Genomic DNA, 21904 nt, shown 5'->3' with positions numbered 1-21904 from the left:
CAGCAGCAGGTGTTCCATTTGCCTCATAGTACACGGCCAAGGGCTCTTTACTTAGCAATGCCAAGCCCTTGGGGCTCCTCACTGGGCTGGGCAGTCCCTGCTCCCGTTCTCCTTTCTACCTAGAATTGTTCCCTTTCTTTACCTGGACAGCTACTCTTCGTCCATTAGGTCCAACTCAATAGTACATGTCTCCACGAGGTCTGTGTGGATTTCCCTCCCTCCCGCTGTCTGAATATGCCTAAGGAAATGTCTGTCAGAGGGACAAAGGCTAGAGGAAGGAGGAGGGAGAAAGGCAGGCAACCCGGTGCAGGCCCAGCCAGGCCATCACCCCATTAGCAGCCAACACTCCATGCATTCGTGCACCCCTAGGAACTCCCAACCCCCTGACTGCCCAGCAGCAGGCCAACCCTCTGCCACCTGCTGTCCAGCCAGTCCCTGGTTGCTAAGGTCTCCTTGAATCTGTCCCTGCAAGCCCTTTCCTCTTACTCCTACCTCCCCAGCATCCTCACCCCTGGTCTTTCTCTGTGTGTCCTCAGCTTGTGCAAAGCTGGACCAAGTTTGTTTTCTAGGGATTCTTTCTCATAGGCTGAGTTACCTTGTGGCCCCAATTTCCCATCAGTAGTTTATTCTGTACCGTCTGGGTGCTCGACACCACGCAGGGCCCAGAGGCAGCTCCGCCTGCCCCAGCTGCCCACTGCTCCAGCCCTCCCAGCCAGCTCCTGGGCCTCCAACTCGCCATCCTCCACTTCTCTTGCCTGCTCAGCTCCATTCTTTCAGTCATTTCACAGATATTTCCTGGCCTTCTGAGAGTCAGGCCCTAGCAGGAAGCTGAAGACTTAGTAGTGAGTCCCAGTCATCCTTGCTCCTCAGGAAAGATGTAGTGAAACAGGCACATCAACCATTGAGAAGTTTTATTTACAGATATTAAGAAGCCCAGAAAAGAGAGTCAAAAGCACCCATAGAACTAGGGTGTAGCTCAGTGGTAGAGCACTTGCACAGCATGTGTGAAGCCCTGGGTTCAAACCCAGCACTGGGGATGAGGGGGAAGCACTTATAAACTCTGTCACTCCAGAATTATATAAAGTATGAAGGCGCAGTCCTCCTTCCATAGTGCCAGTTAGACAGTTTGGCAGGATCCTTCCCTGCAATTTCCTGGCTTACAGATGAAAGGTTAATTGTAATATTGTTTTATAATTTGACCAACGTTCAGTGAGGTGTATTCAACCTGGGGCAACATGAATGCTTATGGAATCAATGAAGGACGTTTTGCTGCAGTTTTTTGATCTCTCCAGGGGAGTGTTTCAAAATGTCTGGGATAGGAGTTGGCATTGATTGAAAACTTACATTAATCATTAACTGTTAAAATATTATTCTGTATTTGGAAAGTGTGAGTGTCAGGGAAGCAGGCGTAGAATCCCTATTTTCCTAGTAGAACCACAGGAAATAAAGGTTACCCAAATCTTTTAGGCTGGTAATGCCTAGTGAATAAAGGTTTCCCAGGGACACCCACAGGATGTGGTGGGAATGTGGGACAAGGAATGTGCATGTGTCCAAGGGAATCTGGCAGGCTTTCAAGAGAAGGCAGTATCTGAACTGAGGGGAGGAGTGTGTTGATGAGTTGGAAGAAGGGCTTCCACACAGTGGGAAGAGCCAGTCAGTCGTGAGAATGCAGGACAGGCTTAGGGAGCTGGGGAGGGTGACAGCGAAGAATAAGCTGGGAGGGGGCTCCAAATAGGCCAAGGCTCGACTCAAGGGTGGCTGAAGAAGAAATGGAAATATTTGACTCAGATCATTGAAAACACCTGCCCTGGAATATCACACCCAGCTCCAGAGATCTGTCTTCTTGTTTCATTCTGGGGCAAGCGAAGTGGCACCAGCACTTACTTCCAGACTTCCAGACTTCCTGCCCTGAAGGATCCGACATATCCACTGGTCAGGTTTGAGTGGTCACCCAATCCCTGGAGAAGGCAGGGTCAGCCCCATCTGGCCCTCATGACTTGAGCATGGGGGAGACAAGTTCCCACAGGAAAGAGATGTTGTTGAAGAGGGATAGTGGTATCAGACCTGGAGGTGTGTGGTCAGTGCATCTTAGAACCTTGGGGTTCCAGGATTGGGCCAGTCTCTCCCACTATTGTCTGCCTATCCTGGAATTTTAGTGTAAGGCAGCATGTAAGGTGCATGCAAGTTTATCTCCCTGTTGAATGGTTCTCTGTGTTTCATGGTGTTCTGACCCAGCGGTCAGGATTTCCTGGGTTCCATGTGGAGAGGCCAACCTCTAGGAAATGTAGTGCAGAGATGAGCTCACTCTGGACTCTGGACATCCCCACTTCTTCTTCTTTTTTTTTTTTTGTACTTGGGATTGAATCCAGGAGAGCTTTACTACTGAGGTACATTCCCAGCTGTGTGTGTGTGTGTGTATGTATGTGACAGGGTCTTGCTAAGTTGCTTAGGACCTCTTTAAACTGCCCCAGCCTCCCAAGTCATGGGATTTCAGGTGTGTGTCACCACACCCGGCTGCATGCCCCCCTCCCCTTTAGAGCTTCCCCTGGTAGAGTACCTGGAAGAAGAGTCATGGTCATTTATTCATTCAGCGGGCACTTATTGGTCACATTTTGAATGCCAGGGGCCCATTTACACCCTGAGGGGCAGCTGAGAACAGGGCAGAGGTGGCTGTTCTTGAAGACCATATACAGACAGTAAACAAATAACAATCCAGCAACAAGATAGTTTCAGAGTAAGTGTAAGGCAGAAAATGAAACAAGGCTGTGTCGGAAAGGGAGGAGCCACTTTTGATGGGTGGTTAGGAAAGGTTTCTCTGAGAAGATGGCCTTTGAGAGTAGAGGACTGAATGAGTCAACCATGAAAAATGCTGGGGGAAGAGCATTTCAGGAAGAGGGAACAGCAAGTGCAAAGGTGCTGAGCTGGGAAACAGCTTGTTTTGTTTAAAGCACAGAAGGAGGAGGCGTGGCTGGAGCAGGGTGGGCAAGGGGGATGTGGAGGAGGTGAGGAGAGGAACACAGGACCAGAGTTTGCAGGGTTTTGTGGGCCAGTGCAAGAAGTTAGAAAAGTACTCTGAGGCATGATGGGAGGCTTTGTGGACTTTTTTTTTATTTTAACAGGGGGGTGACACCACCTGATTGGCATTTTACAAAGCTCCTGGGCTGCGGGGAGGACAGATTGCCCGGGGTAAAGTAGAACCACAGAGCCAGTAGGAAGTCCTTGCAGGCTCCCAGTGGGTGTGGGCGATGCTTTTTATGGATTGGAAGAGTCAGGAATGATGCCTAGGAATTTGGCTTTAGCAACTGGGTGGTGATGGGGTGGTTCCTGAGTTGGGGAAGACAGGGAAGGAAAAGGGTATTCTGGAAGACTTGGGTAGGGAGTCAGCAGTTTCTTCTGGATGTGTTGGGGTTTATCTGAAGAGTCTCTTAGTCACCCAAGTGGAGGCAGCAGGTAAGCAGACAGACAGACCAAAGCTCAGCAGAGGACCCGGATGGGCACTGGAAGTTGTCAGTTTTCAGGAAGCGATGGATTCAATAGCTAGGTAGGGTTTGTGTCCTTGAGGGCTCACAGTGGAGTGGAGTGCCATGAGATGGCAGTGGCCACCAATGTTCATATTTGAGGAGAATGTTGCAATTCCCAGAGCGCTCTCTGGATGATATTACTCAGGCCTCAGAGCAACCCAGTGAAGAACAAGACACTCTTCTCCCCTTTCTATAGATAAGAAAACTGAGGCCCTGAGAGAGAAATGACCTAGTAATAATGATTCCAAAGCTTTAGTCTTTGGGGGACATTTGCATCACCATTCCAGACAGTAAAGGAAGTTGAGGCCCCAAATATAACTTTGCTTCCCTGGGTCAAGTGCCAAAAAGTTGTCATGAGGACCAAGACTCAAACCCCTGAATTTCTAAACTGGAAGGGACGCTTAGGAGGGCGTCCCTAACCTCCCACCAGTGTAGGAACTCCTTCATGCCATCCTACCACGCCTCTCAGAGTGTCAGGAAGCCTGTCCTCATTTATTTTATTTTATTTTACTTACCTTTTGTGCTGGGATGGAACCTCATGTATGCTAGACAAGTGCTCCACCACTGAGCTGTGCTGCCAACCCTAAACTTTAGTTTTAACTGACAAGTAATGATTGTTAATGTTTATGAAATACAATGTGATGTTTTGATTCATGTATACATTATGGAATGATCAAATCAGGGTACTTGCCATATTCATCAGTCCAAATAGCACCATTTCTGGGTGGTAAGAACATTTAAAATCTGCTGTTTGGGTTGGGGGTGTAGCCCAGCACTTGCCTAGCACACTTAAGGCTGTGGATCTGATCTCCAGCCCTGTATTAAAAAAATCTTCTCTTGGGCTGGTGTTGTAACTCAGTGGTAAATCACTTGCCTAGCACATGTGAGGACCTGGGTTCAATCCTCAGCACCACATAACAATAAATAAATAAATAAATAAGGGTATTTGGGATCTACAACTAAAAAAAATCCTCTCTTTTATCGATTTTAGGATGTACAATAACAGTTATTATCTATAGATCCTGTGCTGAGCCATAGAATACCATAATTTATTCCTCCTAACTGAAACTTTGTAACTGTCGGCCAATGTTCTCCCACCTGTCCTCATTTAGAACATCATCAATCATAATTTACTTGCTTCCCAGACCCCACCCCTTCCTGTTCTCCAGTCTGGACTTTACTGATGGTTGCCCGTGTCTTAGCATGAGGAGTCTAGACTGGTCATAATTTGCCATATTAGGCATGTGGGCCAACACTATTCCAGTCATGGTGGATGAGAGCCACAGGAGTGGGCTGTCTGCCCTGTGCACTGGAGTGAGGCACAGCACCTGGGCTGTGTTTCAGCTGGTTGGCTCTGGGACCCACATCTCTCAAGTTCACTGTCATGGCTTTCTCCCTCCCAAGCTCAAATGAGAAAGTGAGAAATTATCCCCCCACCCACCCATTCACTCATGTAACATATAAACCACTTTTTTGTCCTCAGCCTGTGGCTAAAATCCTAGCTGCAGCAAAGCATAGCTGATCTGTACTGAGGTTTCCTCTCATTCATTTATTGAAAATATGTTGATTGCCTGTTACAGGTTTGCAATAGGAATGGAGGGTGATCAGAATATAGTAATGAGCAAGAATTGGTCCATTCCTTCTCAGTTGTAGTAGGGTGTGCTGGGTGCGCTAAACCTCTGGGCTAATTTTCCTCAGAAGTTGGGGACAGAGCAGTTGATCAGGAACTATGCTGGTCAAGGGCCCTCCCTACCACAGCTTCTCTGCTTAACTAACTTTTCCACCATTTGTCTCAGACGTAACACGCCCCCTAGTGGCTTTAGCGAGCCACGTGGAATCTACATTGTGGAGAAATGGGGCCCCCTACCGGCTAATCCCAGTCCTTACCCTGCTCACTGTTCACCCAGAATCTTTTCTTTTATTCCTTTAGTCAGCAAATATTTGGTGGACATGCCATGCCCAGGCACCTTTCTAAGTGGGGATAAGGTAGACAAGCTTGTGCACATGGAGCTGATGCCCGCTTTAGTTGGGGAGATACATAGGAAGCAGATAACTGCAATGTTGGCGAGAATGTGATGTAGTATCAGAAGAGAAGGAAGACCCTTTATCAGAGCAGGTGGCCAGGGAAAGCCTCTCAGAGAGGGGCATTTGATATATCCTTGAATGAGGAGGGGCTAGATGTGCAGATCTAGAGGAATAGCAAAGACCCTGAGGTGAGGACTCCTTGGGTTCAGTGATAGGAAAGAGGTCGCTGTCGTTAATTAGGTCAGGGTTTGAGAAGCCATGAGGTGAGAAAGGAGGGGTCAACGGGGGCCTGGGGCAGGTTGGGCTGCAGCAGGGAGTAGGTTCTGTTATAAATGTGATGAACATAAAGGAAGGTTCGTGGTTCTATTTATATTTTAGAACAGGGACCAGGAGTCCATAGACCATCCCAGGAAGGGTCAGTGGATGGCATTCAGAGAGTCCATGAACTTGGATGGGAAAAAAAAATATATGCCTCATTTTTTACCATTTGCTAACCAGAAAAACAGTGTTTCCTTCTATTGTGAGTGCAGACAAGAGGCCACAGTAGTATTAGCAGTACTTGAACTGTTACCAATAGGATGTACAGAGATTTTCTTATCCCCATCTAGAGATATTGCATATCTCTCAGAATATTGTTTTCTCCAGGTGCAGGGACACACACCTGTAATCTCACATACTTGGGAGGCAATGACAGGAGGATCACAAGTTAAAGGCTGGCCTTGGCAACTTAGTAAGATCATGTCTCAAAATAAAAAATAAAAAGGGCTGGGATGAAGCTCAGTGGTAGAGCACCCTGGGTGCAATTCCCAGTATACACATACACAAAAAAGTATATTTATGTATTGTGTGTGTATGTATATATATATTTTTTTCACATCATTGTTTTGAAATTATAGAAGTTATCAGACCTATTGCTGGATCCTCTTATTTGATGTGCTTGTAAAGAAACCTACAGATTACTTATTACAATTTAAAATATACTTAACTGCATTTCAATATGATTGATTTAATTGGAATCCCATGTTTTATTTTGTGTGTTTTTAATTCTGAGAATGGAGTGATAGCTTGTTTCAGATGTCAAAGAATTCATGGCATAAGCCAGGCATTGTGGCACATCCTGTAATCTCAATGACTCAGGAGGCTGAAGCAAGAAGATCATAAGTTCAAGGCTAGCTTTAGCCATTTATTGAGACCTTCAGTAAGTTAACAAAACCCTGTCTCAAAAAATAAAAAGGAGCCAGATGCAGTGGCACACATCTGTAATCCCAGTGGCTCAGGAGCCTGAGGCAGGAAGATCGAAAGTTCAAAGCCAGCCTCAGCAAAAGCGAGGTGCTAAGCAACTCAGTGAGACCCTGTCTCTAAATAAAATACAAAATAGGGCTGGAAATGTGGCTCAGTGGTTGAGTGCCCCTGAGTTTAATCCCCAGTATCTCAAATAAAGTAAAATAAAAAGGGCTGGGGATGTAGCTTAATGGTAAAGCACTCAAAGCACTCGATGGTTCAATCCCCAGTACTGTTAAAAAAAAAAATGAGGACATATGAATGCGCAGAATTACATTTCGTTAGATCCCTCTCTGGCTGCTTTGGAAGAATGGATGGTCAGGGGCAAATGGTATGGTGGCTTCATCCAGGATGGTGACAGTGGGGAGAAAAAGAAGTAGAGGGAGCTGGTAGAAAGTGAGCTGGATTGGATGGATAGCAGAGAGAAAGGGAAAGTAGGAACCACAGATGACCCCTGAGTCTTGGTCTGGTTAACTGGATGGGGTGGATAATTTTTTAAATCTATATTTCTCACCATGAGATCCTCTACAACCCAGGATTCACTTTCCCCATCCTCTCTCCTGCTGATTCAGGATGCAAATCAGACACCTCTTTTAGGCTTCTGGCAGGAAAGGGGAGTTTTCATTGAGAATCATGCTAGGGCGAGGTACAAGTTACCAAATATTTTAATCAACATACTAAGAGTCATAGCAAATCAGAAAAAAAATCATATAAGACTTTCTAGTTTTTTTCCATTGGATTCAATCCAGTGGGCATATAATGGGGGTTTCTGAGGCTCTTTTAAAGGTTATGAATACAAGAAGTTAAATAAGACATGCCTCTTCCTGCTAGAGTTTCAGTCGAGCAGAGGAAGAAAGTACATCAACAAACTTGTTGTCTTGTGAGAGGGCAGCACAGAGCAGGGTGGGTCTCCTTTTCTGAGGCCTGAAGAGTACACAGTTTGGAGGGCTTTGAAATAAAAAGAAGACAATATTATGAAATATTAGGTCAAGGGCTTTGGAAGGGTCTATTGTAAATGGAGGGCTGTAAAGCTTAATTTTTTTGCTTTGAAGTTGATCTACATCTGAAGGGAGATGGCCATGGGCATGTTATTGGTCTGCAGTAGTTAGGAGAAGGAAGGCAGAGTGGACTTGGTCTCACAGGATATAGTGGAAGACTTCAAAACCCTTACACTGGACACTGAGGGGACTGGCAGCTAGAGGGAGGAAGCATCAGCATACCTCTTCCTTTGCTGGAAATGGAGAAAGCAGAGGCTTCTCTTTTCAGGGAGATAGGGAACAGCCTTGAATTGTTGTAAGATGAATGATTGGAAAAGCATAGATGTTGGTCGCCACTATTTGGGTGGGCGGGGGCAGGACACCTGAATATTTGTTTGGACAAGATAAATGTTCCAAATCTAAGAAATGCAGAAGGATTTACAGCATGACCTGTTTCTGGTATAGTTTTCCAAATATTATCTATGCATACCCAAATCAATACCTATATTTACACTTTTTACACAAATAATTGCACATCATATCCATTGTTTTGCCTCTTGAGATTTCCACTTGACAGGACATTCTGGAGACTTCTATATCAAGACACAAAGAGTCTTCTTTTGATGACTGCATAGTGTCCACTGTGAAGCTCCACCCTAATTCACCCACCCATCCTCTATTGCTTCATGACCAACTGATTCCTACTCTTGCTAGAACACTGTATGCTGCTGGGAATATCCTTCTATGGAGGTCATTTTGCACAAGCGTGAATGTGTCTTTAAGACAAAGTCCTAGCAGTGGAACGGCAGTGTCAGAGGATATGTAATTTGCAATTTTTATAGACATTGCCAAGTTCCCCCCCCACCAGTCACGGGAAGAGTGTTTTCCCACATTTCCACTGTGGTGTCTTGTGCACTGTTTTCATCTTTGCTGATCTGAGAAATAAAAAGAGCACCTCAGTGTAGTTCTATGTGTTTACTTGTGATGTGAATTCACTGTACTTCCTTTGGTAGGCGCTCTCTAGAGTACTGGATCATTAGTATTTTTCTTATGGATTTGTAATTGCTCTTTATTAGAGAAATCAACCTTTTCTGTCGAGTTGCTTATATTTTTCTCAAATGTTCATTTCCTGGGGCATTAAATTGGTCTTTAGCATTGAAAGGAATTGAGGGGCATATGCCAACACCCCAAATTTCCCAGAAGAGAAAAATATCATAAATAATGTTATAGCTTTTAGCTACATATACATAAAATTTGGAAAGTAAATGATGAAGTATGAGTTTTTGTCCATAACATAAATATGTGGAACACCTACTGGGTGCTAGGTGCTATTCTAGTGCTAAGGATACAGTGTTGTGATGGAAAGAGTCAAGATCATGCTCTCATGCAACTGACCTCCTAGTGAGGGCGGCACACTATGAATGAGGAAACAGAAAGAGCCACCCCTGAAGTCTGATGAGGCTTGTGAAGGAGGTGAAATGGGGATTGAGAAAGGGAGGTAGGGTTGTGGGCTTGTTTATATTACATAATCAAAGTGGGCATCTCTGAGGAGAGTTTGTATAAGAACTAGAACATGCCCATAGAGGGAACAGCATGTGCAATGGTCCTGAGACAGGAAAAAAATTCGCTCAGAAGAGGACTGAGTGGCTGGAGAGGACAGAAGGAGGGGTTGAGGTCAGGGAGAACTGCACAGGCCTATATAAAGGCCTTATACCCAGGTGAAGGGTTTTGATTGCAGTGTGTATGGGGGTGTTGCTTTTCCTTTTGGAAATGTCCAAGCATAGAAGTAGAGAGACTGATGCAGCGAACTCGTATGCCCACTGCCCGGCTTAACAGACACCAACATTTTGTCAGTCCTACTGGCATGTAGGATTTCATCCATACACCTCACTTTTTTGGTGGTGGGGTGGGCTGGATTTTATTCCTCTGCTTCTTCCCCTGCCTCACACCCTTAAAAGAAAAACTTCACTGAGGTATAACACATACAGAAAGGTGTACATAGAGATACAGCTCAATGGATACCTACAAAGTGGGCGTGCCCATGAACTGGCATGCAGAAGCTTCCCAAGCTCCTGACAGGAAATGAAACGAGGAGAATCAACAGGTGTTCTTTCCTGCAACTAGCTTCTTTCACTTACGAGGCTCGGGAAGTTGGTGCTATTGTGTGTGATGTCAGGTAGACTCTGGACACTCATCTTCATTGCCGTAGCATCCATTGAATTATTTACCCACCCTGCTGTGAGGCACTGGGGCTGTCTTCTGGTTCTGGCTATTTCCAATGGCCTACATGGACATTCTAGCCCATCTTGTGGAGAACATTCATACACATTTATGGTGCTTCATACCCAGGGAAGGAATTGCTGGATCATAAGGCAGGTTAGGTTCAGTTTCAGTAGATACTGGGTTAATTTACTAGGGCTGCTCTAACAACCACAAATTGTGTGACTTAGACAAGAGAAACTACTTTCTCCCAGTTTGGGGGGCTAGAAGTCTAAAACCAAGGTGTTGGCGTGTTGATCCCTTTGAGGGCTGTGAAGAAAACATCTGTTCTGGAAGTCTGTCCTTGGCTTGTAGAAGGTCATCTTTCCCCTGTGTTTCTTCACATCATCTTTCCTCTGTTTCCAAATTTGCCCTTTTATCAGGACATCAATCATAATGGACTAGAGTCCACTCTAATGACTTTGTTTTAACTTGATCATCTGCAAAGACCCTGTTTCCAATAAGTTTATGCTCTGAGGTTCTGGAGATTAAGATTCCAGTATATCTTTTTATCAATTCATAACAGTGCAAAAGAGTTGCCCAAAGTGGTTTTGCCAATTTACAAAGCCTCTATTTGCTGAAGTATTTTAAAACCAATTTGGGGTGTCTTATCATTTGTCTTAGGAGTGTTTTAAAAAGAAGAAAGATTTAATTTGATTTACGTTTTTAAAGAATATTTATTTTTTTAGTTGTAGTTGGATACAATGCCTTCGTTTTATTTATCTATTTTTTATGTGGTGCTGAGGATCGAACCCAGGGCCTCATATGTGCTAGGTGAGTGCTCTACCACTGAGCCACAGCCCCAGCCCGTTTGGTTTACATTTTTAAACGAACCTATTTGTTCTACAGGAATGTATGGCAAGGCAAAGATTTCATTAGGAAGGAAAATAAGTAAATAAAGAGCGAGCTCTCCTAAGACTGCTCATATGGGACTCTCTGGTACCCCATGGCAAAAGAAGCCTCTGGGTGCCCTCAGCTCAGGGTGCTGTTCAGAGACTGATGGACTCCCTTGCAGCCCAGTGCCAGATTGCACTGTTCCTGCTTTAGTCCCTTGGGGACTCAGGTGGTACAGAGAGGGAGGAATCTGGCCAGGACTCAGGCTGATGGTCTTTCTGTCCATCACCTTTCTGCCAGGACATACAGCAGCTCCTCCAGCTCCAGCAGCTGGTGCTTGTGCCAGGCCACCACCTCCAGCCACCTGCTCAGTTCCTGCTGCCGCAGACCCAGCAGAGTCAGCCAGGTAAGTCTCCCCTCCTGTCCCTGCTCCCTCACAAAGCAAGCAAACAAACAAACAAAAATCCACTTCCCTGATGCCTCAACAGTACTCCCTTACCTCCCCCATCCCCCCCCCTCACCCTGTGTATCCCCCATTTCTCTCCAGGCCTGCTACCGACGCCAAATCTATTCCAGCTACCTCAGCAAACCCAGGGAGCTCTTCTGACCTCCCAACCCCGGGCCGGGCTTCCCACACAGGTGAGAGGGTCCTCTGAGTGTGCCCAGGCCAGGCTAGTAGCACGGCCCTCGGCTGGTGAACAGGGGTGGTGTGTGTGGGGGGGTCTCATTTTCATTGCCCACCCCAAGCCACAGGAACCAAGACAGAAGCTGGGGAATCTGCCGCAGGTTTTCTGTGTGACCCCAAAGCATGCTTCCTGTCTGGATCAGAGCCTTCCTCTAGAGAACGAAGGGAGTCAAACTAGACTAGTGCTCCTTAACCTTTTCAGGCACACAGACTCCTTTGAGAATCTGAAGAAAGATTTAGATCTGATGATCCCCATGCCCTCAAAACGTACATCTTAACAAACACAAACTTTCAGGAGGTTGCAAGGCTTTCTGTTAGAAATGCCTTGGTTTCTTCCAGCATGAAACTGGAGGGTTCTTGTGAGCAAGGCATCTGTTAGGCGCTAACTCATGTTCATTTCCCAGACTTAGAGTCTGTCTTAGGAGAGGGGCCCACAGATGTTTTATTTGACCATCATTAGCTTAATTCCCAGAAAGCGCCAATTCCCAGCTTCTCTTCACAAATCAGAATATCTTGCAAAACTGATGTATATTCATGTGATTACCTGGAGGCAGTGAGTGAGTTGCCCCCCGCCCCTTAGAAAGGGTATCAGCTCTCCAGGGCATCTCAGGGTCCTCTTGCCTGGACCCCTTTCCTTCAGTTTGCTGCCTGGGTTCTAGAGTTTAGTGAGACTCTTTCACAACCTTTTACTTAGTTCAGTTTTTTTTTCCTTTTTTTTTTTTTCTTGAACAACCCTTTCAGAAAATATACAGAGGTTGGGGGTGTAGCTCAGTTAAAGAGTGTATGCTTAGCCTGCTCAAACCTCTGGGTTCAATTCCCAGTGCCCCCAAACACACACACACACACACACACACACACCTATGAACTAGTTCAGAAAGACTGAAAAGTTTAAAGACCAATACAGGTCTTGGCTACAGCACTGAAATTCAAATGCTCTGAAAGTCAAGGTGTTCTTGCAACATTGGCAACAGAACTAATTTGGCTGCAAAAGCTGCCCTGCCTGATATGGGGCAGTGTATGACTTCCTATGTCTCTTGGTATAATATTCCTGCTGCTGCAGAATTGCTAATGTGTCTGATTACAAGGTAATGCCTTTAGCCTGATTGGGAGGTGTCACCTTATCTATAATACATGCCCTAGATATAGACTTCCCAAACTCTGAAAAACTTAGGATTTCCAAACCACAGCTGGTCTCAGGGTTTGGGATCATCAGGGATGACAGACATCCCTATTCCTACCACCTGCTTTAGACTTTTTATTTTTAGAACAATGAAGCATTCCAGGTAGAACTCTTGCTTCTTTGCCCATCTCTCTCATTGTACTCCCTGTCTTTGTTTTTATATTTTATTTGCAATCTACAATTTTTTTTTGGGGGGGGGTACCATGGACTGGACTCAGGGACACTCAAACACTGAGCCACATCCCCAGACCTATTTTGGGTTTTATTTAGAGACAGGGTCTCACTAAGTTGCTTAGCACCTTAGTTTTTCTGAGACTGGCTTTGAACTCTGAATCCTCCTGCCTCAGCCTCACAAGCTGCAAGAATTACAGGTGTGCACCACTGCACCCAGCCTATCTACAATTTTTTTATGACTTAAAATTTTTAGAGCAGTTTTAGACTGACAGCAAAACTGAACAGGGAAGGTAGATCCCATATACCTGCTGTCCTTCACATGCAAGCCTTCCCCTTTATCAACATCCTCAATCAAAGTGGTGCATGTGTTACAGTCAGTGAACCTACATGGACACATTGTTATTACCAAAGTCCATAGCTTGAATATCAGGGTTCACTCTTGGTGTTGCACATTCTGTGGGTCTGGAAACCCACTTATTTTTAACCTGATTCTTCCAAAACCCCAGTGAGCAGCAATGATGGTTTTCCCCCTTGCAGAGGGAGAAAGGGGGGCCCAGGGAAGTTACGAGCCTTAGCCTGAGCTGTCCAGCAATTCAGTGGCACAGCCAGAGCCAGTCTTTGATTCCTTGGTGGAGAGGAGGAGGGAAGTACCACTCCCCTCCTCCTCATTCCAGGGAACAAGCACTTGGCAAAAGAAGCTGGCTGCTCCTTCTGGGTGATCGCAGATTCTAAGGGGCAGTGCAGAGAGTTCCAGGCAATGACAGGACCCATGAGGGGCAGCAGAGTCGAACCTTTAACGGGATTGACAGTGAATGTTGAGGTGCTTCCCGGGGCAGGTGGTGGGGAGCCCGCAGGAAGAGTCTGGACTGCAGGGAGGGACCAGGGACGCGCAGACACTGCTGAGCACCATCCTCGCCCTCCATCCTGCTCCCCACCCCACCTGCCCGCTCCACCAGGCCGTGACCCGCCCCACGCTGCCCGACCCGCACCTCTCACACCCGCAGCCCCCCAAATGCTTGGAGCCACCATCCCACCCCGAGGAACCCAGTGATCTGGAAGAGCTGGAGCAGTTCGCCCGCACCTTCAAGCAACGACGCATCAAGCTGGGCTTCACACAGGTCTGGGGCCACCCTGCAGGGTGGGAGGTGTGTGGCGTGGGGGTGTGGGGAGTAGACCGCTAATTGACGGGCACCCTAGTACCGGAAGACCTCTGCCTGACCTCAGCCCCGTATTCACCCCATGGCTCAGGGTGATGTGGGCCTGGCCATGGGCAAGCTCTACGGCAACGACTTCAGCCAGACGACCATTTCCCGCTTTGAGGCCCTCAACCTGAGCTTTAAGAACATGTGCAAACTCAAGCCTCTCCTGGAGAAGTGGCTCAATGACGCAGGTGAGATTGGGCTGGAGCTCTAGGGTTGGGGACCTGATGCGGGCTGTGGCAGTGGGAGGGCCCTCTCAAGCCCATGTCTCCTCCTGGCACAGAGACTATGTCTGTCGACTCAAGCCTGCCCAGCCCTAACCAGCTGAGCAGCCCCAGCATGGGTTTTGACGGGCTGCCCGGCCGGAGACGCAAGAAGAGGACCAGCATCGAGACAAATGTCCGCTTCGCCTTAGAGAAGAGTTTTCTAGCGGTGAGGCCCCATCCTCCTTGGCGGCCCAGAGGGTGGCAGGAGGGAAGGCCAGTGCTAGCGAGCCCTCTGCCCACAGAACCAGAAGCCTACCTCAGAGGAGATCCTGCTGATCGCCGAGCAGCTGCACATGGAGAAGGAAGTAATCCGCGTCTGGTTCTGCAACCGACGCCAGAAGGAGAAACGCATCAACCCCTGCAGCGCGGCGCCCATGCTGCCCAGCCCAGGGAAACCAGCCAGCTACAGCCCCCATCTGGTACCGTGAGGGCCCTGTGGGGGGCAGGGGAGCCACAAGCCCGGTAGGCACCTGGGTGAAACAAACCTACCTGGTTGTCCACAGGGCCTAGAACAGAGGCCCCTGGGGACAGTCACATAGAAAGTACAGTCATACCGGGAACACAGGGTTTCCAAGCACAGATGTACACTGACACAGAGTTCTCACAGGGACATAGCAACATGGGGATGGATATATATGACCAGGGAATGGACCAGGCTCACATCCTTACAGAGACAGGGAGAGGTGGTTTTTTTTTGTTGTTGTTGTTGTTTTTGTTTTTGTTTTTACCTGGCGGGGACATCATTATACCCATGGGGGATCCCTCAGGACCACAGCTTGTGCACAGGCCCACTCAGTATCATACACAACTGGGACATCTTTTTCCCATTCCTTTATTTCCATTTGTGGAAAGGGCTCCAGAGGAGTGCTACTCCAGAGAGGAGCCCCCTGCCCCAGGGGTGTGGAAGGAAGAGGGACCCTTTGAGCTGAATCATAAAGGATAAGCCAAAGCCGGCCATGTGAGGAGAAGGGCCTCGCAGGTGAAGGGAGTGGTGTGTACACAGGCCTAGATGCTGGAGTGCCAGGCTTATTTGCAGGAACTCCTGGGCAGTTTTGAGTGGAGCTGCAATGTCGAGTGGGGATGGCCGGAGGCAGGAGCCCCAAGTTCATGACGAGGAACTTGAATTTGATCTTGAGTAGTAAGGAGCTAAGAAGGAGTATTAAGATGGGGAGGGACAGGGTCAAACTCAGCAAGGCTTCTGGGGCTGATAGAAAGGTGAGATTGGAGGTAGGGATGATCCCAGGAAATCAAGTAATATGACATCCCAACACTGACACAAAGATTTTATCTTTGAGGGCAGGTGTGGCTGGGTGCAGTAGCACATGCTGGTAATCTAAGCAACTTGGGAGGCTGAGGCAGAAGGATCACAAGTTCAAAGCCAGCCTCAGTAACTTAGAGAGATCCTCCCTCAAAATAAAAAGTTAAAAGGGCTGGGGAGGTAAAAGGGTAAAGTAACCCTGGATTCAGTCCCCAGTACCATAAAAAATTTTTAAAAAGGCAAGTATCTTCATTCTGGGAGAACCAATGTCAGCAGGAGCACAAAGAACAGTTGCTCCTCAGTTCAGTCACTATAGGAAGGACATGTCATTGGAGGACGTGAGCTGGACTAGAGAGTGCCAGGTGGGAGGCAGGGAGACCTCTCAGTTGAGAATTATTCCTTCCTGCTTGTGACTCAGACTCACCTAGGGTAAATGTGAGGAAAGATATAATGGAAAGCAAGTGACATAATACAAATGTAGCATTGTATACAAAGTCCCTTCTCCCCCCATCCCTTGGGGAGGACAGTGGGGGTCATATGCACAGGGAGCATCATGGGGGTTTCTGGGAGACAATGGCCTAAACATACCTCTTTTTCTCTCTCCCCAGGTCACACCCCAAGGGGGCGCAGGGACTTTACCATTGTCCCAAGCTTCCAGCAGTCTGAGCACAACAGGTCAGGGAGGGCAGAAGGCCGGGAGGGGACTGGGAGGATGCCGCACAGGCTGTAGCCTGAGGTTCTCCAGTGGCTGTGTGGCCATGGGCCTCAGGCTGAGTCTGGAGGTTGGGGGTCAGGGGGAGTAGGAAGGACAGAGGGTAGAAGGCAGACCCTCCTCCTCCTCCACCAGAGCATCAGGGCTCTAATCTGCTCCAGGATTTCCTGTGAGAAAAGCATGAGGTGGCTAAAAAGTGACACACATAGCTTTTGTCCCTGGCCTCTGTCATTTATAAGCTATGTGAAGTCAAGAAGTTACTTTACCTCTCTGAGCCTCAATTTTTGTAATGTATATTATGAAAGGCAGCCACTGGGCTAAGATATGCGTATAAATATACACAGACCAGAGTGCAGGAACTGGAGTGGCTCAGTGGTAGAGTGCTTGCCTAGCGTGACAGAAGCCCTCAGTTCAATCCTCAGAACTGTAGTAGTAGTAGTAGTAGTAATATAGTAGTAGTAGTAATAATAATAATAATAATAATAATATAAACAAACACTATATTGCCCCCCTTAGTTTCCTCAGTTTAAGAAATAATAAGTAGAGGTTTATAAATAGTTAGTGGGAGCCTGGCACCATTCTAAGCTCCTTATAAAGCTTATAGACTGATTTGTCACACCCATTTTATGAGTTAGGTTCTATTATATCCCCATTTTCCAGAAGAAGGAACGGAACGTTGGAGAGGTGAAGGCGCTCATCTCAGGCCACAGCTGTGACATGACAGAGCCAGGAAACTTAATCCCAGACAGAGCATTCTGGCCCTCAGTCCCTCCCTGCCCTGCATGCCCATACTCATGCCCTCTTTGTGGCCTCTAGAAGGAGTCCCTAAATGGGGTTTTGTCTCCTGGGCGCCCCATTTCTTGTCAGTGTCAAAGTGGTTCAGGTGCGGTTTGCAGAGCCAGCATCTGTCTGGCACAGGTTCAGGAGGAGGCCGCTGCTCTTACTAAGGTTATTGGGAACCACTTTCCCATTGCAGAGGCACAAGGAGATGACTCTGGGCTCAGGGAAGAGGGAACAGGGATGTCTAGTCTGTTCTGCTGAGGAGATGCTGAGTGAGCTGGAGGAAATGACAAGCTGGGGTTGATCCCGGCTTCCTTGATGGGGGACTTAGTGGAAGCTGAAGACCCCATCTCTCTGTCTCTCTCTGGCAGTTACTACCTTATCCTCAGCTGTGGGGACGCTCCACCCCAGTCGGACAGCTGGAGGGGGTGGAGGCGGGGGCGGGCCCGCGCCCCCCCTCAATTCCATCCCTTCTGTCACTCCCCCACCCCCGGCCACCACCAACAGCACAAACCCCAGTCCTCAAGGCAGCCACTCGGCTATCGGCTTGTCAGGCCTGACCCCCAGCACGGGGTAAGTGTGCAGGTGCAGGGGGGAGGCTGTGGGGAGAAGCTGGGTCGCTGCTGCTTTCAGGGTGGGGAGCTGCTCCCCAGTTCCCGCAGCTCCCTGCCCCTGCTAACGCCTCTGCTTTGCTCTTGCAGAAGCACAATGGTGGGGTTGAGCTCCGGGCTAAGTCCAGCCCTCATGAGCAACAACCCTTTGGCCACTATCCAAGGTGCGTGCTGCCTCATGTCACTCCCATTGTCACCAGTCCCATCCTCTAGTCCTGTCCCTCAGGGCCTTGAGCCCCCTCCCCCTGCATTTTGCTCCAGCCATGCCATCCTGCCCCTGCTCACTGCATCGCTCGCCTCTTCATCCCCATCTTGCCTTTGGGGAAGGTGTGAGGGTTGCTGATGGGGGCAGTGGGACAAATGGGGAGACAGACAGGTTGCACTGATGGGGTCACTGGGGTAGGACACTGGGAGGCAAAGGTCTCCCCTGGCCTGGTGTGCCTCCAGCCCAGCCTCTCTCTCTCCCCACCAGCCCTGGCCTCTGGTGGAACCCTGCCCCTTACCAGCCTTGATGGCAGCGGGAACCTGGTGCTGGGGGCGGCTGGCGCGGCCCCAGGGAGCCCTGGCCTGGTAACTTCGCCACTCTTCTTGAACCACGCCGGGCTGCCCCTGCTCAGCGCCCCGCCTGGCGTGGGCCTGGTCTCAGCAGCGGCTGCGGCAGTGGCAGCCTCCATCTCCAGCAAGTCTCCTGGCCTCTCCTCCTCATCCTCTTCATCCTCGTCCTCCTCCTCCTCCACTTGTAGTGAGGCGGCAGCACAGACCCCTGGAGGCCCAGGGGGGCCCGAGGCAGGGTCCAAGCCTGAGTGAGGGCCCATCATGCTTCCCCTCCCACTCCTCTGACCCTCCACCTTGGTCCCCCGCCTGGGAAGAGGGCGAGGAGGCCAGTGGTGGGGGTACAGCGGGTCCTTGGAGCAGGAGTGACAAGGGAGGAAAGACCAAAAACCCAATCAACCAAAAAAAGAAGAAACTAACCAACAAAAAAGAAAACCAAAAATAATCACAACAGAAACCAGCTGCCCCAAAGGAACCAGAGGTGAAAAACAAATAAAAAAACCAAAAACAAACAAAAACCCCACAAAAATCAAACCAAAAACCAGTCTCGAGCCAGACCTCAGAGTGCTCACCCTCACTGCTACGACACCAAATAAGAACCCCAGCCAGGAGCAGAGCAGCCTCCTGCAGGTCGGACCTCATGCTGCCGAGCCCTGGCTGTGGGCAACCTCCAACCTTGCCCCCCAAGTGGGGGCTAAAGAAGGAAAAAGAGAATGTGCCAGCCTGCTGACCCCTGCCCCAACTCTGGGCCAGCGGAGACAGGGCACAGCCTGGGGCAGAGGGCCCTGACCCAGAACCACCCATCAAATGTTCTTTTCCAGAAGGTGAAAGAAAGGGCCTGAACAACCTTACACCAAATATTCAGTAGCTTCATCCAAAGGATGTACAGACTTTTTAGCGTTGTGCTCAACAGAATGTGTCCCTACCATATGTCCCCCTCTCCCCTGGCCCCCAGCTCTCCCCACCTGGGCAGGGGGTCTTTCTTTAGCCCTCTTCCCTCCCCCAGCCAGGGGTGAGTTCGGGAGAAGGCCCGGGGATGATTTTTCACCTGTACCTCCCCCTTTTCCCTTTGAAGGGTGGGCTAGGCCATTTTGCCAAGTTCCAGCTCTCATAAGTCCCTCCTCAACCCTGTCACCCTCTTGTGCTCTGGAATCTACCCCTCTCCAGCCTGTGGGAAGGTGAATGTTTCAGGCAATAGGTGATGAGGTGAGGGCATTCAAGTTGTCTTTTTTTCCATCCTGTCAGTTTCCCTGAAAAAAAATATTCATATTCCAGTGCCTATCCGTGGGATCCTTCACGTTCTGACATTAACCAGAAACCAAAAAGATAACTCACCTCATTCCGCCCACCCTGTGCCCCTCTGACACTGGCAGATGCCTACCCTCCCCTGTCCCGACGCACACACGCACGCACCCCAGTGGTGGGTTCCTCCAGATGGCATCCCCATCAGGGTCCATGTGGCGGGGACAGTGCCATGACCTATGGTCCCCATCCAAGAGGGCGTTGTGGTGGTCACCACTCCCATGAGACCTCCACAAGTCTTGGCTGGACCCTGGGTTTGCCCAGCCCTAGACGCATCTTGATGATGGACAGAGGAGAGACGCTACTGGGAGCCACCTTGCCCTCCTGCTGTTGTGGAGGCCAACAAAGTTTTGAACCAAAAAAACAAACAAACAAACAAACAAACAAAAACCAAACAAACAATAAATTAAAACTAGAAAAAAAGAATTTATAGATATATATATATATAAATAAATATATAAGGGAAAGAAGACAAGGACTCTTCAAGAATAAGAAGGAAGCTCGAGGTGGAGCCAAGCCCCTGCACCAATGGTCCAGGCCCTTGGTCCCCAAGGCGGATGGAAGGACGGATGCTTCTTTCTCTTCACAAATACCTCATGGACGTCGTCTTCGGGAAAGCCGGAGGGGGACGGCTGGGGCAGGGCCTGTCCCTCAGCCAGGGTGGATGGAAGTGGGTGGGCAGGGCTGAGAGAGGGTGTCAGGGACAGGGGTGAAGAGCCCCAAACTCCTCGCCCCCCCCAATCAACTGAAAAAGCTTTAAAAAAAAAGACAGGAAAAAAAAAAGAAGAAAGCAAAAAGAATGGACGAAGGAAAACCAACAGTTTTCGGGTGGTTTGATTCCTCCTTTGATTTCTTTTCCTGTTCTCTCCTGTCTCCTTCCTCTTTCTTGCCCTCCCTCCCTCCCTGCCCTCTCCTCTCACTTCTCTCACTCTCATTCTTTCTGTGTCTCTCCTCAAACCAAAGTGTTGCTGTGAAGGACTGGAGCCATTGAAATCAGAGTGGTCCCCGCCCCTGGCTGGGCAGGAGCAGAGGGAGGGGAGCCTGGAGATGGCCGGGTGGCCTCCATGCTTTCTGCTGGACACTCCAAAGAGAGGCAGATGGAGCCCCAGCCTCAGCGTTCTCTTTTCTTCTGGGCTCCCTTCTCCCAACCGGGAAACAAAACTGTTGGGCTGGGCCACAGAGGCAGCAGAGACAGCCATCACAAGGGCCTCGGTGCCTTGTCTGGGCAGTGGTGGAGCGGCGCCTCTCCCACCCCTGGCACTAATGGGGCCTGGCACCTCGTCAGCCCGTCCTTGCTAGAATGTAAGCATCTCCGATGAATCAGCTCTCTGCCCTCACCCTACCTCTGAGTTTGTCCATTCGATGTCCTGAAAAGGGCCTGGTGAAAGGACCTAAGCCCCAGCCCAGGGGTGGAGAGGGGCCAAGGGCTCCTGAACGGATAGGAAGGATGTTTGAGCAGAGCAGAATGAAAGGAATGATGACCAAAAACCCCCTCCGAGAAGACAGGCAGCATGGAAGGCATGGTGGAGATGACTCAAACGAAAGCTATGGTTCTAGACCAAAAAAAGGAAAAAAAGAAAAAGAAAAAAGAAAAAAAAAAAAGGAAAGAAAATCCAGGCCTCACCACCACCCACTTCACCCTGCTTCCTCCCCATCAAGTCCCCTGCCTGGGACCTCTCCCCATCCCAGCGTGTGGGGAGTGGGGCAATGAGAGAGGAGGAGGCAGGGCAGGGACGGGGCCGATGCCCTGACTTGGTGGAGGGACCCCCATGCAGCTGGGGGCGGAGGGGACCCTCCCCATCCAACCCCCACAACTTGGAAAAGAAAAACAAGAAAAAAGAAAATTCCTGGGGGGTGGGGAATAACCAAATTCCAAGCTTTAACTACAGCTGTGAAACCAAATATTGGGAAGGGGCGGGAGGGAGGGAGGGAGGGGCAGGTGAGCCCCAGGTCTCCCGCCTGGGCCCCCCTCCTCCGAGGACTCGAGATAAGGCACCAAATACCTCATAGAACTTTAATGTTAAAAAAAAAAAAGAAACCAAATATCGTTGGCTGGGGGCCAGCCAGGGCAAGGGGCTGGAGCTGGAGGGAGCTAGGGCTGGGAAGGTGATGGGGGAATTCCTGCCCCCCACCCCCACCTGCCCCTTCCACTCTGGCCCCCACCCCACCCCGCCTCGACTCCGGGAAACAAAACTATCTCATCGTTTTTATTTTGTGGTCTGTACAGAGCCTGTGTCCGTGTGTCTGTGTGTGAGCGAGAGAGTTGGAGAGCTGGGGAGCTTTATGTG

The 21904-nt window shown here is 49.1% G+C and overlaps 1 protein-coding gene across 24 annotated transcripts in view; it reads left to right on the top strand.

Annotated features, from left to right (window-relative positions):
* The window catches only part of Pou2f2 (POU class 2 homeobox 2), a 36586-nt gene extending 14927 nt beyond the window's left edge, over positions 1–21659 (top strand). For 10 of the 24 annotated variants that reach the window (XM_046455698.2, XM_046455694.2, XM_058582996.1 and 7 more), the window contains 10 exons: positions 11198–11303; positions 11445–11536; positions 13893–14054; positions 14185–14326; positions 14419–14567; positions 14644–14820; positions 16268–16334; positions 17523–17724; positions 17853–17926; positions 18235–21659. In XM_046455698.2, the coding sequence (XP_046311654.1) occupies positions 11198–11303; positions 11445–11536; positions 13893–14054; positions 14185–14326; positions 14419–14567; positions 14644–14820; positions 16268–16334; positions 17523–17724; positions 17853–17926; positions 18235–18569 (1506 nt within the window). In that variant the 3' untranslated portion in view covers positions 18570–21659. The remainder of the gene's footprint in view (positions 1–11197; positions 11304–11444; positions 11537–13892; positions 14055–14184; positions 14327–14418; positions 14568–14643; positions 14821–16267; positions 16335–17522; positions 17725–17852; positions 17927–18234) is intronic. The other 14 variants (XM_046455700.2, XM_046455697.2, XM_058582997.1 and 11 more) reach the window with 6 other exon arrangements.
* Positions 21660–21904: the final 245 nt, after the last annotated feature.

This window comes from Marmota monax, unplaced genomic scaffold, assembly GCF_021218885.2.
Source record: "Marmota monax isolate L192 unplaced genomic scaffold, Marmota_monax_Labrador192_F-V1.1 WCK01_AAM20220418_F8-fsc00149, whole genome shotgun sequence".
Taxonomy (NCBI): Eukaryota; Metazoa; Chordata; class Mammalia; order Rodentia; family Sciuridae; genus Marmota; species Marmota monax.
The sequence above is the reverse complement of the archived record's forward strand: the minus strand, read 5'-3'. Positions and strand labels throughout refer to the sequence as shown.